The 16,215-nt window shown below is 45.2% G+C and overlaps 1 protein-coding gene across 3 annotated transcripts in view; it reads right to left on the minus strand.

Annotated features, from left to right (window-relative positions):
- The window catches only part of PAPPA2 (pappalysin 2), a 525,758-nt gene that overhangs the window by 234,197 nt on the left and 275,346 nt on the right, over positions 1–16,215 (minus strand). For all 3 annotated transcript variants that reach the window (XM_053208873.1, XM_027074271.2, XM_015064277.3), the window contains one exon: positions 579–1,650. In XM_053208873.1, coding sequence (XP_053064848.1) covers positions 579–1,650 — 1,072 coding nt within the window. The remainder of the gene's footprint in view (positions 1–578; positions 1,651–16,215) is intronic.

Consider the following 16,215-nt stretch of genomic DNA (forward strand, 5'->3'; position numbering starts at 1 on the left):
GGAGTAAATGGGTTCCGATCCACCTTTCACAAAGGCTCTTTCTGGATGTTGTGTGGGGAATGGAATCTGATGGGGAACAGAGGAAGACTGTGGTCGCCTTAAGGAGACGTGGGGTTGGTTGTGGGGTGTCTCGTGGCCCTGAGGCTGCTCAACTGTTCAAGCTGAACCAGAGACTACACGCACATGAGACCTCTTCCTGGATCTCTGTTACTCTCTTGGGAGCCTAAGACTACAGGAAGAACGATCGTGGATGGTTGGTGCTGACTGGTGTCTATCGAAGTTTACCTTATTCAGTCTCTGCAGATCCCCTCGCTTCCTCGGGTAGACTAAGTTGTTTGGCTTTCCTGTGCCTCAAGCAGCTGGTGTGTACACCTTCGGGCACACTTTACACCATGCACATGTCGTCTGCTCCACAGAAAACGAGTTCTGGGAGGGCTGTCGGTTGTCCTCGCCATCCCTGTGTCCCTAATTACCTGACACCTAGTACTTCACAAAAACGCAATCATTAATGTCCGGTGGGACGTGTAATGCGAGAAATGCATCCCACGAGCAGGACACCCCAAGCCCCAGTCCCTTACCTCTTGGGTGAGTCGGGGTCAAAGCAGGTCTTGTGCACATCAGCCACCTCGGGGTCGCAGCAGTCCCCATCGTCAAAGTCATTCAGCATGTTGTTGCACTCCACGTGGCAGAGCCCGTCCCTGCGGTTCCAGGAGTAGCACCGGCCATGCAGGCGGCAGTCGCCCCCGTCATAGCCTGTGAGTGGGTGCTCACACTCAGGGTCACAGTGGTCATTGCCAATCTTGCTGGGCTCGCAGTTCACAAGCACAACCCGGTGGCGCAGGGTGGAGTTGTGGACCTGGTGGACGCTCAGCTGCCAGCTGATGTTGTAGCGGCTGAAGGCATGGTTCAGCGCCTTGTGCTGCCGGCTGATCTGCTCCTCGCTCACGGTGGGGTTCAGGCCCTCATCATCACAGATGTTTACCACTCGGTAGCGGATCACCTTCTCTCCCTGGAGGGGCCGGTGCCCGTTGTAGTGGGAGATCAGCTCCACGTTGTCGCAAGCCGTCCGTCCACAGAGTGGGGGCTTCAGAGGTGACACAATTTCAGGCTCAGGCTCAAAGCCATGCAGAACCTCACGCCGTGGGAACTCCCCATCTCTAAAGGGGACCCACTGTTCTTCCAAGGGCTCAAAACTGGCTGTCAGGAGGAGGGAGGCCAATTCTTCCACTCCAGCTGGACGCTGAGGACTGTGCCGGAGATGGCTTTGCGGGAGGGCGGTCGACCAGAAGACCAGGGTGCCCAGGTGTCCTCGAAAATAGCAGCCGTCCTCAGAGCTATCCCCCCCCAGAAGCAAAGAGCGACAGGATGCCATGAAGGGGCTGTTCAGGGGACCAGATTGCTCTGGGCTACTGGCCACCCGAGTGCCATCCACATACAGAGCCATACGATGTCCATCATAGGTGGCTGCCACGTGTGTCCATGTGCCTGGTTGGTAGCGACTGTTGCCAGTCACAATGGTGGCTTTCTTCACACGGTCGGTGCGAAGGGAGAAGAAGAAGCGAGCGTCTCGCCTTCCTATGTCCTTCCCTGAGCGGATCCCTAGGGCCCAGCCCTTGTCACTGACAGTGTGGGAGCAGTTATCAAACACACCTGGGAAAGAAGGAAGAATCGGGGGGAGAAATACCAGATACAAAGGGGATGGAGAAAGGGAGAAGAAAACCCATATAAATAGCAAGAATATAGGTTTTTAGGGGGAAAAAATAAGTGATACAGATTCCCCACCTGAGATGCCTATCCAGTAACCCAGAGCAGGCCATTCTGGCAACTTCGATCCCCAGAAGGAATCTGACTTGAGATTTGATCCAATTTAACTCATTCTGGTATTTTTCAGTCATCAGAATAGAAGCAAAACAGACGATGTCTAATGCAAGTGATAAATGTGCTCTAGAATTTGTCACAAATGTTCCTCGTGCTGAGTCCACATCTTCCCCCCCACTTCCTCAGAAGCCACAGGGTGGGGGCAGTCACAGTTTCTAGGAAAAATGGTCATCTCCCACTCCCTCAAAAGGTCCTTTGTTCTCATTTGAATATTGAAATCATGATTCCCACAGGGGACAGGAAGGAGTTGGTGAACCGGGAAGTCTCTCATAGAACACTGTAACAGACATCATTCCTAACCCACTATCCCCTCTAGTGCAAGGACACCCATCCACAGTGAACAACTGTTCCCCAGCTTCTGCACTGCCCCGCAGTCCCAGACCGAAAAGAACAGTCAAGGCAGTTATAAGAATGATTGTTCTATAACTGGTGATGCCCACCACAGTACAGAAGTGAAACTCTACAGGATAAATGAAGCTGAAGTTCCACACCACACACTACTTGACCGCCTTACTTACTGAATAAACAAAGAGGGGGATGCTTGGAGACAGCTAGATCGTCAATGTGTTGGAAGCAGGAAAAAGGAGTCAGATAGAACACAACCACATATAAAAGAGGAATCCCGAAGGCAATTTGGACACCTTGAATATTCCCAGCAACCCATCTGCAGTTACGAACCCACCATCCCTTCCCAGCATCTCTTCTACTACTAGTATGTAGGTAGAGTCTTGGGAGCAAACTTTACTTGTAAGTTACACAGAGGCAGTATATTCACATAAGAAATGCTTAACAAACATTTCTTTAAATAATGACTAAATGAGGGGCGCCTGGGTGGCTCAGTTGGTTCAGCATCTGACTTCAGTTCAGGTCATGATCTCTCAGTTCATGAGTTCAAGCCCTGCATCAGGCTCTGTGCTGACAGCTCAGAGTCTGGAGCTTACTTTGGATTCTGTGTCTCCTGATCTCTCTGCCCCAACCTCTGCTTGTGTTCTCTCTCTCAAAAATAAATACGCATTCAAAAAAAAGTGTTTAAAAAAATGAATAAATGATGAAGAAGTCTGCTAGCCTTTGGATCACATATCTGAGGCTAACAGCACAAGTTGTTCTCCCCCAACCTGGTTATAAGAATTGCATTTCTTACCCTGAGCTCCTATACAATCCAACCCAAACAGTTGTTCTCTATGGAGAGTCAGGACTTAAAAGCCATGAGGCCTCCTGTTCTGATTCCAGTCAAGTGTTTGTAAAAGTCGCTACTTTTTCATAAATGCTAGAAAATTTTTTCTTCTGTCTCTAGTATAAATCAGTAACTTGTGATCTAAAAAAATAAAATAGAATAAAATAAAAATAAATAAAAATACCAAGACAGGGTCAGAGTGGCTCAGTTGGTTAAGCGTCTGACTTCAGCTCAGGTCGTGATCTCACAGTCCGTGAGTTCAAGCCTTGCATTGGGCTCTGTGCTGACAGCTCAGAGCCTGGAGCCTGCTTCGGATTCTGGGTCTCCCTCTCTTTCTGCCCCTCCCTTGCCCCCCCCCCTCTCAAAAACAAACATTTAAAAATTAATAAAAATAATAAAAATAAAAATAAACAAGACATTCTTTTTAACAAAAGCAACGCTAACGGTTAGACTTTGAAGTCCTGGTGAGGACTAGGTATAATGCAATCATGATGTTCCAGTTTTATTCATTGAGGAGGGTGTTGTTTTCACCCTGAGGTCTGTCTGGTAAAGGAGCATAAGAGCTCCTACATTAACAGATTCTTGTATGGGGTAGACTTTCAACAGGGCAGACAAATCTAATGAGGTCAATAGTAAGCTCCCTGCTTCAGAGTTTCAATTTGGTTAACTTATTTTGATAAGTACATTTAGCCTTAATTATGTCCATCTGCTGACCTATGAACAAATGTACTACAATATTTAATATTTAATATCAGGACCATAGAGTTACTAATCTCTCGACTAGCAAATATCTGCTGGCTTTTAAGAGGAAGAGTTGGAGAGGCTATTTCATATTTGTTACACATAAATAGATGTGTCTACAGATCTTTCCTGACTTATGACGGAGTTACTTCGTTATCAACTAATCCTAAGTTGAAAATGCATTTAATGTACCTGCCCTACTGAACATCACAGCTTAGCCTAGCCTCACCCCCACATCTCAGGCCTCACCTACGTTAGCCTACACTTGAGCAAAATCATCTAACACAATGACTATTTTCCAAAAGAGTGTCAAATACCTCGTGTAACTTATTGAATACCGCACTGCCAGTGAAACACAGAATGGTCATATGAATACAGACTGGCTGGAAGAGTATTAGCTGTTTACCCTTGTGAGCATGTGGCTCACTGGAACCACATCCCTGCCACCCAGCATCACGAGATAGTATTGGACCATCTACTGTCAGCCCGAGAAAAGCTCCAAATTCAGTATTCAAAAAGTACAGTTGCTACTGAATGTGTGTCACTTTCACAACATCATAAAGTCAAAGAATCATAAGTTGAGGGGTGCCTGGGCAGCTCAGGTGGTTAAGCTTTCGACTCTTTATCTCAGCTCAGGTCGTGATCTCATGGTTCATGACTTAGAGCCCTGTGTTGGGGCTGTCGGCCCAGAGCCTGCCTGGGACTCTGTCTCTCCTTCTCTCTGCCCTTCCCTTGCTCTCTCTCTTTCTCTCTCAAAATAAATAAATAAACTTTAAAAAAAATCATAAGTTGAACCAATATAAGTCAAGGTCTGTCTATATGTGAGTTGAGGTATAAATTATTAGGCTTCATATATAAATTAACAGATAATTTATATTTGGCATCTAGTTGCAATTTTGAACACTTTTATTTACTGTTCTTAGAACTTCCATTTTAGCATCAATAAAATAATTGTTTCTACTTATTTATCTCATAGGAGGCTATAAAATTATTAATAGTGTGTCTAAAATGATATTTCTAACTTCTTGAGAATGACACAGAAGATGTAATTTTGTCATACTAGTCTAGATCTGATTAATCCAAGTGTTAGTAATTATATTAGAAAAGATTTATTCAACAAAAGCACTAAAATAGTCATTTTAGTTGGGAGCTGTAGCAAATATGATGCAAGTATTACTTTTTAAATGATTACCAAAGTAATTATCCTTTGCTCTCTAATTTAATAAGATGTCCAAGTAGCGTATGAGAAATCTCACTCAGTGCTTAGATGACTGCATTTTATTTTTATTTTATTTTTCCTTTTACTTTTTAATGTTTACTTGTTTTGAGAGACACAGAGAGAGAGAGCATGAGTAGGGGAGGGGCCAAGAGAGAGAGGGAAACACAGAATCCGAAGCGGGCTCCAGACTCCAAGGTGTCAGCACAGAGCCCGACGCGGGGCTCGAACTCACGAACCGCAAGCCGACGTTGGATGCTTAACTGACTGAGCCCCCCAGGAGCCCTTGGATTAGTGTCCTCCCAAGAAGCAGAAGAGAGCTAGCCCCCTGCCACGTGAGGACACAAGGAAGGGTCACCTGCAAACCACTTAGAGGATTTTACCAGACACTGAATCAGCTGGCGTCATGATTTTACACTTGCCAGCTGCCAGAACCGTGAGAAAAAAATTGCTTTTCTTTAAGCCACCTAGTCGATGGTGTATTTGTTCCAGCAACCCAAACTAAGACACCAATGTTATCAGCCATAGCTGCGGATCAGAACCACATGTGAAACTTTTACAGATACAGGTTCTTGCAAACCTATGCTGACAGCTTCTGCTACCCAACGTATTTACAAAAGAAGCCCGTCTTCTCACTGCTGCTTCATGTATGGAAATGCAGAAGACAGAAGTTGGGATTGGAAAGACGGTTATCAATGGTAAGTTAAATCAGACATGAAAGCGGAAAGCTTGTCTGAAACTGCTTTAAGCCATTTATTTAAGAATCGCATGTGATCAGGCGTTTTGGTACAACCTGTGCAACCATCGTACATACTTGCTCATTAATTCAGCAAACGAATGGAATGAGAGGCAGCTAAAAGAAATAAGGGCTTGTTAGGAATAGTGCACAGATATGATACTGACAGCGACCGTGGCTAATTGATTGTCGAGGAACTGATAATTAATTGGGGCTTTTTATTATCGTAATAAAACTCATATTTAAGACTACTGAAATGAAAATAAATATCCCCCACTCCCAGTGAAAAAGATCTATTACTCCAAAAGAAGAAACTGTGGCACTGTGGCTAACGTCTCCCTGATAATCACTGCCATCAGCCCCAACTTCTTTCATAAAATCTTGAGTCCATCCTTGTGAGGATTTTCAAAATTCCCAAGGCCAAAGTAAGCAAATATTTCTATCCTCCCACATTGTCTATAGTCCATACTAGTAATCATCCCTTCCTCCAATGTAGAGGACATGGATAGAAAAGTATGATTCTCTTATCTCTTGGGACTGAATAAACCAGTACAGTTAGGCTGAAATTGAAGCCTCTGCTCAAACACAGACGTAACCCCACCTCTGAATCTGTAACTTGAAGCTCCATGCTTCAGCCCTAGCTGGTGGGGAGAGGATCGTCTTGGTCACTTGAAGGACCGTCACCCTATTAAACCACACTGGATTCGCATTTCATCTCACTGTCTTGCTCCTTGTGGAAAATGAAATTTCACTTGGAATTAGTCATTTCTGTTCATCAAACATTTACTGACCATCCCATTCATGCCAGACATAGCAACTCATTTCAGCTTTGGAAGAAAAAGCAGTCTTTGCCCTTGAGGATTTATAGTCTCATGGGTGATTGGAAATATTATGAGGTGACTTCAACCTATCAGGACTTAAGATCAAGGAATACATAGGTGAGTGAAGACAGAGCCTGATCTCATACAGTCCAGTCTCCTAAGGGGAGAAGACTGATACCTGCTCCTGAAGAGTGGGGAAGAGTTGGCCAGGAAAAAGAATTATGGATCACTCTACACAGTGGGGACAGCAAGATGGAAGGCACCAGGGGTGGAAACAGGTCAAAGCAGGTCGTGCATAACACAGTAAGGGCCTTGGACTGAGGAAGTTAGGGACTAGCTGAAGATGTCCCTACTGCTGCCAAATGCCTCTGATATCCCGAGAGCACACAGAGGAGAGGCAGCATGAAACACCCCATGGCTGGCCTTGCCCTGCACACTTGGTCCCACTGCAGTTAAGGAACTTTCCAAAGCTTGCAGATGGACAACTGTCGCACAAGAAATACATGAACGCTACAAGAGTTCCGTGTAGTCAGTCTGCCCACGCACTTGCTCAGGAGATATTTATGAACCAGTACTAGCTGCCGATCTCAGTATTTGTGCTGGGGATTTCTAGTGATCAAATGGTTATTTGACATCATGGAGCATTTGGTACAGTGCGAGAGATAAGCCTTAAATAAGGAACTACAGTGAGATATGCTGACGGTTAGTATAGTCATGTGAACAGCAAAAGAACCTCTTTATTAAAATATGGAGATGATATGGCAGAAATTCTCCCTGAAGTTATTAAATGGCAGCTTTCTAGCACTAACCCACCTTGTTAATAATTTGATTGTATCCAAATCTGCCTAATGAAACTAGGGGTACTCTGTTCACAGTCGGATTGTTTGAAAAGGTTAGGGAGACCTAAAGCCAAGGAACTCCAAGATGGAAGTTCAGACATCCCCAGAGCGAAGGTCATGACCATTCACCCAGAAGCATTTACTGTAAAATTCCTTATATCAAATATCCACTTCAGCTGAGTCTTCTAAATTGGGATGCGGTGTTCTTTTTGTGTTTTTTCTCTTACTTCTTAGCATGTAACGATATCTCCCATTTGGGGCACATGGGTGGGTCCGGCAGTTAAGCATCCCGACTCTCGACTTCAGCTCAGGTCACGATCTCACGGTTCGTGAGGTCAAGCCCCACTTCGGACTCTGCGCTGACAGGGTGGAGCCTGCTCGGGATTCTCTCTCTCTCTCCCTCTCTCTCTCTCAAAATAAATAAGTAAACATTTAAAAAAAAAAAGGTAACTCCGATTTATATTTGAGCTTTCCAAAGCAATCTGGTGTAACTATCATTCAAACGGTAAAGCCGTCTTATGAGCTTGGCAGGATAATGGTCACCTCATTGTATAGATGAAGATACCGAGGCTCTGAGAAGTCGGGTGTCAGGCTGGGTGCAGAGAATACACTAGAGCTGAGGTGTCGTGGTCTTGTATTGTTTTCCTTTTCAGTGTGTCCTGTCAGTTCTGGTGAGCCCGTGTGAGCCAGCTCCACCACGGTAAAGACCGACAAGGAAAAAAGACACAAGCTGCCAAGTGTCTCCTTCTCTCTCTGACTAGTAAAGTAGATGTGTGTGCTTTGCTGGTGATCTGATCTTCTTATCACTTAAAAGGAGGAAATGTCACTTCAAGACGTACTATAAAGCCACAGTAATCAAGACAGTGTGGTATTAGTGAAAGAGTAGACCTACAGATCATTGAAACAAGACAGGAAGCCCAGAAATACACCCACATAAATTGAGTCAACTGATCTTTGACCAGGAGCAAAGGCAATACAAGAGAGCAAAGACAGTCTCTTCGACAAACAGTGCTGGATCAATGAGTCCACATGCAAAAATATAAAGCTAGACACAGACCTTAGAGTCTTTACCAAAATTAACTCAAAACAGATCATAGACCAACACGCAAAATGTAAAACTATAAAAATCCTGGATGATAACAGGAGAAAACCTAGACGACCTTGGATTTGGTGATGACTTTTTTAGCTGCAACACCAAAACATGACCCACGAAAGAAATAGTTTACCAGCAAGACTCGATTAAAAATAAATATAAAAACTATTGCACTGCTAAAGACAGTATCAAACCAACGAGAAAACAAGTCACAGGCTGGGAAAGAATACTTGCAAAGGTCACATCTGATAAAGGACTCTGCTCCAGGACACACAAAGAACTTGTAAAGCTTAACAGTAATGACAGAAACAACCAATTTCAAAGTGGGCCAAAGATCATAAGAGATAACTCACCAAAGACCTACAAATGGTAAACAGGCATATGGAAAGACACTCCACATCATCTGTCATCAGGGAAAGCCAAACTGAAGCCACGAGATAACACCACACACGTCGTAGAAGAGCCAAAATCCAGAACACGGACACCAAATGCTAGGAACATCTGGAACAACAGGAACTCTCCTACATTGCTGGTGAAAATGCAAAATGGCACAGCTGCTTTGGAGGACAGTTTGGTGGCTTCTTGAAAAATTAAACAGGGGCGCCTGGGTGGCTCAGTCGGTTAAGTGTCTGACTTCGGCTCAGGTCATGATCTCGTGGTTCATGAGTTCGAGCCCCGCGTCAGGCTCTGTGCTGACAGCTCAGAGCCTGGAGCCTGCTTCTGATTCTGTGTCTCTCTCTCTGACCCTGCCCCCATTCATGCTCTGTCTCTCTCTGTCTCAAAAGTAAATAAACGTTTAAAAAAATTAAAAAAAAAAAGAAAAATTAAACATATTCTTATCATATGATCAAGAAATCACACTCTTTGATATTTACCCAAAGGAACTGAAAACTCTGTTCACACAAAAACCTGCACACAGATGTTTGGAGCAGCTTTATTCATAATTGCCAAATCTTGAGAGCAACCAAGATGTCCTTGAGTAGGTAAGTAGATAAATTAACTGTGGTGTAGACAGACAATGGGATGTTATTCAGCACTAAAAAGAAATGAGCTACCTAGCCATGAAGAAAAAAAAAAAAAAACATGGAGGAAGCATAAATGCATATTACAAAGTCAAAGAAGCCAATCTAATGATCTATATACAGCATGATTCCAACTACATGACATTCTGGAAAAGGCAAAACTATGAAGACATTAAAAAGATCAGTGATTGCCAGGGGTGAGGGGAGACACATGAACGGGCAGAGTGGAGAAGATTTTTAGGGCAATGAAGATAATCTGTGTGATGTTATCATGATGGATATATGTCATTTTACTTGGTCCAAACCCAAAGAATTTGCAATACAAAGGGTGACCCTTAAGTAAACTCTGGACTGGTGATGATGCTGTGTCAATATAGGTTCATTCTTGGTAAAAAAATAAAATGTACCATGCTGTACCATGCTGGTGAGTGACATCAATCATGGCAAAGCCCATGCATGGTCAGGGCGGAAGACATATGGGAAATCTCTGTATCTTCCTCTAAAATTTTATCGTATACCTAAAACTTCTAAAAATATTAAGTCTTAAAAAAAATAAAGGATAAATGTTGCCTCCACTTTGGATTTTGAGCCTTAAAATGCCTATCCACTTTAAGCATCCAGTAACCAACCGTGCCAGTTCAGCACAATTTGTCCACCTCAGATCTGCTGTTCAGCCCTTTTGACCACAAAGGGGATCACAGAGCTGCCTGCAAGCTTGTGTACACGTTCTCAGGAGGGACACCAGACCCGCTTTCTTAACTTCATCAGGTAGGAGCAAGATGGACTTTGATTCAAAAGAAAAATGACCAAATCCCCATTTAACAGGCCTCTCTCTTCTCGGCCTAGCAGAGAGGAGGCTGATAAGACCAACCCAATCTAAGCCAACACACTATACATGGTACAACTCTGAACTTGTGCAACACTGAGATTTTACAAGTTTGGATGTATATGTGATAAAAGAAAACGTGTTATAACTGGTGTTTATTCATCAAAGTCACATTCTTGGGAGGAACAGAGGGACCAAGTCGTTCAGCATGATTTATGAAATCACTCAACACCAGACTGAACTAGGATAGCCCACGGGTTGGAAAAATGAGATTGAATGATGTAACTTGAAAAATGGTGGTGGTACTGAGGCCAAACATTTGGACCACGTCATCTTAAAACTTTAAGAATCATTCTTCCAGCTCTTGCTCAGAACTGGCTCCCGTTATGCATCAATGTTTGCTAAATTGACAATTGTCCAAGCACCCTACCTTGTATTTAACATAAGGTTTGAGAAAAAGGAAAGTAAACTGGAGGAGTACATCCGATTCATTGTATTTCTGCTGTAAACTTCAAAACTCATTTGTAGAGACCATGGGTATCTTAACAGAGCTACGTACCCATGTGAGTCTTAAGGAAAAAGCATTTGCATCCAGTTCTCTATTACTATAAATGGCGTTTGGTATTAATAGAATCCATTTCCGTCAAGGAGAAAAGCCTTCTTCAAACTGGGATACAGTCTCCCTGAGTGATTGTGAGAGATTTTAATAGTGGCAAACATCATAGCTAAAGGGTTACAGACAACTGTGTAATGGGTAAGTTTTTCAATGTGGCCCCTGTCGAGGAACACTCCTGCTTCTCTGCATTCCTTAGGTTCTTTCTTTGCGCTCAGGAGATCTGCTGCTTATGACAAGAGGAAATAAAGAGAGCTCAACTACCTTTTACGAAAGACCTACCATGCGCCACCCCTGTTAAACCCTACCACAAGTGTACGTGCTGATTTTATGATCCTCAGTTACAGACTAAAACCTGAGGATCATAGAAGTTAAGCAAATCATCCACAGTCTATCATCTAGGAAGGGCCAGAGACGGGGACCAAAACCACGTCTGTTTGACCAAAAAGCCCCAGCTTTTCCCACGATACTAAAATATCTCAAATATTGAGAAACAAGTGTCCAGTTACTGCTGTGAAGCAAGACCAGCCACACAGGCTGGTGGGTGTGGCAGCAACAAAGATGCGGACCACTCTGAAGGCGACTGGGATCGGTCTTAAAGGACCGTGGAGGCTAACATCCACCCCCAGAAACCACGTGCAGGATAGACAGACTGGCCGGCTGCCTGACATGTCCACGTTGCCCAGTACCTAAGCTGAGCGGCGGGCTGGCTGAATTTCATAAGATTTCTGGGTGGTCCCACAGGCCTTCCTGTGACACATGACACTCAGTCATCAACTCTAGGGGACCCTGAGGCAACACAGAGTTTCTCACCCCAAAGCCAGGACAGCAACTGAAGGTGGAAGGGAGGCCCACGTAAAGAACCCTCAACGGAAAACTCCCTGGGGCGCCTGGGTGGCTCAGCCGGTACTCGGGCGCAGTTCATGATCTTGTGGTTTGTGGGTTCGAGCCCCGTGTCGGGCTCTGTGCTGACACTGCAGACAGAGCCTGGAGCCTGCTTCAGATTCTCTCTCTCTCTCTCTCTCTCTCTCTCAAAAATAAACATTTAAAAAAAATTTTTAACTGAAAACTCCCTTCCAAGCCAGTCGCTTCCACCCCCACTTTCTCCTTTTCTTGGTTTCCCCATTAGGCATTAGTGGGTAAGGGGACCCTGTATTAGAAGAGAATGTAACAGAAAAGGGAGGTGGGTGGTCCAGGTAGGAGCTGCCCCCACCTCTCAACCAATCTGCTCAAGCTGCTCTGCCAGCTCGCTGGTGGAGAAGGATCCGCCAGAAATCTTCCCTCTCCCCTACTGGGATCTTCCGTCAGTTGGTTTTGACCAGACAGAGGCAGTTACGTTTCCACAGTGCTCTTGGCATCATAATTATGAGGAAAGTATCATCAACTCCAGGAGTTATAAAAGTCAATATAAAGTGAGATTAAAAAAAAAATCTTCTGAGAACTGTCAGGAATCAACCTGTCCTTGGCATTCTTATTTTATGGTAATGACAAAAGGGGGAAAGGAGCATCTCATACCCTTTTCTTCAAAACAAAGGAGTATCTGTGTTTCAAGAACATTATGTGAACTTATTTCAGACTGTTGAAGTAAATGGAAAAGAAAAAAAAAAGGCTGTGAGAGGCTATGCAGGCCCAGTGCCGAGAAGGATGCACAGAGATTCATTCTCTTACACGCCCCCAATTAAACCCCACTCTCCAGTCAACATGCCATTTTCTGACATCAACATTCTAGCCCCGTAAATAATGCCATATAGCTCCCTTCCTGTGAAATGCCCTCCACCCATGGGCATGTCCTTTGGAAGTCAGCCTGAGCTCCACCTTGTCCGTGAAGCCATCCTTGACCGCCCCACAGAGTGGCTCAGGGAGCTGCATGCTACTGTGCTATTTTCTTTACACCATCAAGCAATTTGAGGGTGCCGTGAGGGCAAGAGCCTGTCTCGGACACCCATGAATTTCCCACAGGGTCACGAGAGGAATGGGTTGTAGTTTCCGCATTGCACCGACTCTGTTCCAGAAGTCAAACTGAGTCATGAGTCTTGACTCAGAGAAGAAACCTTCGCCACCGGGATGGGGGTGGGGGGTGGGGGGGGAGACAGGCAGTGTGGCCCCAAAGCCCTACAACTGCACGTGACCCAGAGGGATGACACAACGGAGACTGAGCTTTCTCTTCACCGTGTAACCATGAGTGCCTGGATGTCCCGTGACGCTAGACGTCTTTTCCCCAACCCTCGCAGAATATGCTGCTTCCTTGTGGCTCCTAACAGATGCATTACAGCACATGCAGTAAAACCAACTGACATCTTCTCTTGGGCAAAGCCCCACTTTGGAGAGAGCACCTGCCCATGGCAGAGCCCCACAGAAGGGATCGTTTAACTACAACCACAAGCCAAGGTGGTGGAAGATAAGGTAAGGTCCAGGCAGAAATCCTGCCCTTGGCACAGGGATGGCCACAGAACGTCACTTTCAGGAAAGCCCCACGGCAGAGTTCTCTCTGCACTTCTGGGAGAATAAGAGTTGGGAGAGTCCTGCTTCTCCCAGAAGGCCCATCAGCTTCCAGGAAGGTGAAGTTCTATTCAACAAAACAGAGGAGTCATGCACAGTGTCATCAGCTCTGGTAACTAAAAAAACATGCTGTATGGTGCAAGTTTGTTTTTATGAGAAAAATGAGCAAAAAACAGAGCCAGGTTAGGTCATGACCATAAATCAACCTGATACAAGACAAGGTCTTTTCTCAGGATGTTAGGCCTGCGCCCCCACCCGCCCCCCAGCCACCCGACACGTATATCTACTGCCTTCTGCAGAACTACTTACCCAACAGCTTACCCCCCCAGAGAGGCCATGAGGAGAACAGAAAGGACCAAGGAGGAGGAGACAGGCCATTCATCAAGGACCACACAACCTGGCAGACAGCAGGGCCATGTCAGCAGGAAGAGGAGAAAGTGAAAAAAGCAGCCCAGGGAGGTGTTTTTCAGCTGCTCTAGATAACTTTCCTTCCAGACGGGATTAGGCGCAGCTTTTTATCTGTGAGTCCAAGCTTTTATAAATTAGAGCACAGAGTGGGAAAATCCTCCTGGGAACGTTTCACTAGCATCTTCCCAGCACATTTGTCAACATCTTCTCGCAGTCCACTCTTCCTCTTAGTCACGCTCTCGCTGTGCGCAAAGATGGTCAGAACCGGGATGGGGGGCTTCCCTGGCTTTCCAGAGACCGCTCGGGCGGGGGTGAGAGTCAATGCAGCAGCTTGGCAGGGAGAGGAGACAGCGGGGAAGCACAGAGTGAGGTGGTCGGGGACAAGAATCCAAAGGCATTTGCAACCTCAGAAGCCATGGTCCGCACAGGACCTCAGAAAGCAGCTAGCAAGGGAGCTAAATCCAAACACCACCACCTTTTACCTTTAATCAACGGTGTCTGCCTACAAATTCAGGCTGAAAGGGTCCACAGACCCCCTAACAGGCCAACTCTAGTCCAGGGCTGTTCAGATCTCACTGAACAACTTACTTGGGTTACTGTGGGTATGAACAACCCAGGGACCCGAATAAATGCAGATTCTGATTCAGTAGGACCCGGGCGGCACCTCAAATTCTGTATTTCCAACCAGCTTCCAGGTGAAGCCAACGCTCCTGGCCTTCACACCACACTACGAGTAGCCGGCTTCTAAAGGAGAGCAGATCACGATCTCTGAGAATGGGCCTCTGTCAGCAGTGGGTGAGGGATGGAGCTCAGCTAGCTAGTGACTTCGATACATAAAGCTCCTCCACTCCCACCCTCATCCATGACTGTGCCTGGGGGCTCAGTCGGTTAAGTGTCCGACTTCGGCTCACGTCATGATCAGGTCCGTGAGTTCGAGCCCCACATCGGGCTCTATGCTGACAGCTCAGAGCCTGTATGGAGCCCACTTCGGATCCTGTGTCTCCCTCTCTCTCCGCCCCTCCCCCAGTCGTGCTCTGTCTTCTCTCTCTCTCAAAAAATGAGTAAGCATTAAAAAAAAAAAAAAAAAAAAAAAAAAAAATATATATATATATATATATATATATATAAAAGAAAAACAGTACAGTCCACCCAAACAATATATTTTTGGTAGAATACTATTCTACCTTCAGAAATAACATTTTTGGGAGGCTGGGGGAATTGGATGAAGGGGGGTCAAAAGGTACAAACGTCCAGTTGTAAGTTAAATTAAGTACTGGGAAAATAACACACAACATGACGACTATAGTTCACATCACTGTAAGGTATATTTGAAAGTTGCTAAGAGAATAGATCTTAAAAGTTCCCATCACAAGGGAAAAAAACCTTTTTTCCCGTTTTTCTTTTCTTTTCTTTTTTTTTGTATCTATATGAGATGATGGAAGTTAACTAGACGTATTGTGGTAATTTATAATATACAGTCAAGTCATTACGCTGTAGACCTTAAACTTACATAGTACTTTAGGTCAATTACGTCTCAATAAAACTGTAAGATAAATAACTGAGTAAATAAATAAAATTTTCAAAAATAAGATAGCTGGAGGTAAAACTCAGCAAACGTCTAAGATGGCAACACAGGAAGACCCTGAATTCACTTCCTCCCATAGACACACCAGCTCTGCAGCTACATGTGGAACCACTTCTTCTTTACAAAACCTAAAGCCGTGGGGGATGGGCATTGAGGAGAGCGCCTGTTGGGATGAGCACTGGGTGTTGTGTGGAAACCAATTTGACAAGAAATTTCGTATTAAAAAAATAAAAATAAAAATAAATAAAAAATAAAAAAATAAAAAACCTACATACAGCCTGGCTGAGTGATGACTATCCATCTGGCAAACGAGCAGGTAGGAGAGGCCGGGACGGGTTCACCACAAACCCCATCCTCAGCATAGTGACCCACAACCAGGAGGGGAACTCAAGTCCAAAGGTTCTCCCTGAGGAGTGAAAGGTTCCAGCCCCTCACTGGGTACCCCAACGTTTAAGATACACGCTTGAGAGACATGCCCCCCCGACCAGAACATCTAACTTTGAAAACCAACGGGGCTTGTGTCCCGACAAGACACGACTAGCGATCTGAGAGCCCATCCACGAAGAGTTGGTGCGCTCTGACTCACCTGCCCAGGGTCCAGCTCAGATGCAGCCAATGTTGCCCAGACTTCAAGTGAAGGAAGCCCATCTGCTGACATTCAAGTGCTGGCCAGAGGGGCAGGTGTCCAACGTACCACGCGCATCACAGCCTGCCAGAACGCATTCTAGGGATGCAGACTGGCTGGGCTCTCTCAGTGCTGCTCT

This window comes from Acinonyx jubatus, chromosome E4 (genome assembly GCF_027475565.1).
Source record: "Acinonyx jubatus isolate Ajub_Pintada_27869175 chromosome E4, VMU_Ajub_asm_v1.0, whole genome shotgun sequence".
Classification (NCBI taxonomy): Eukaryota; Metazoa; Chordata; class Mammalia; order Carnivora; family Felidae; genus Acinonyx; species Acinonyx jubatus.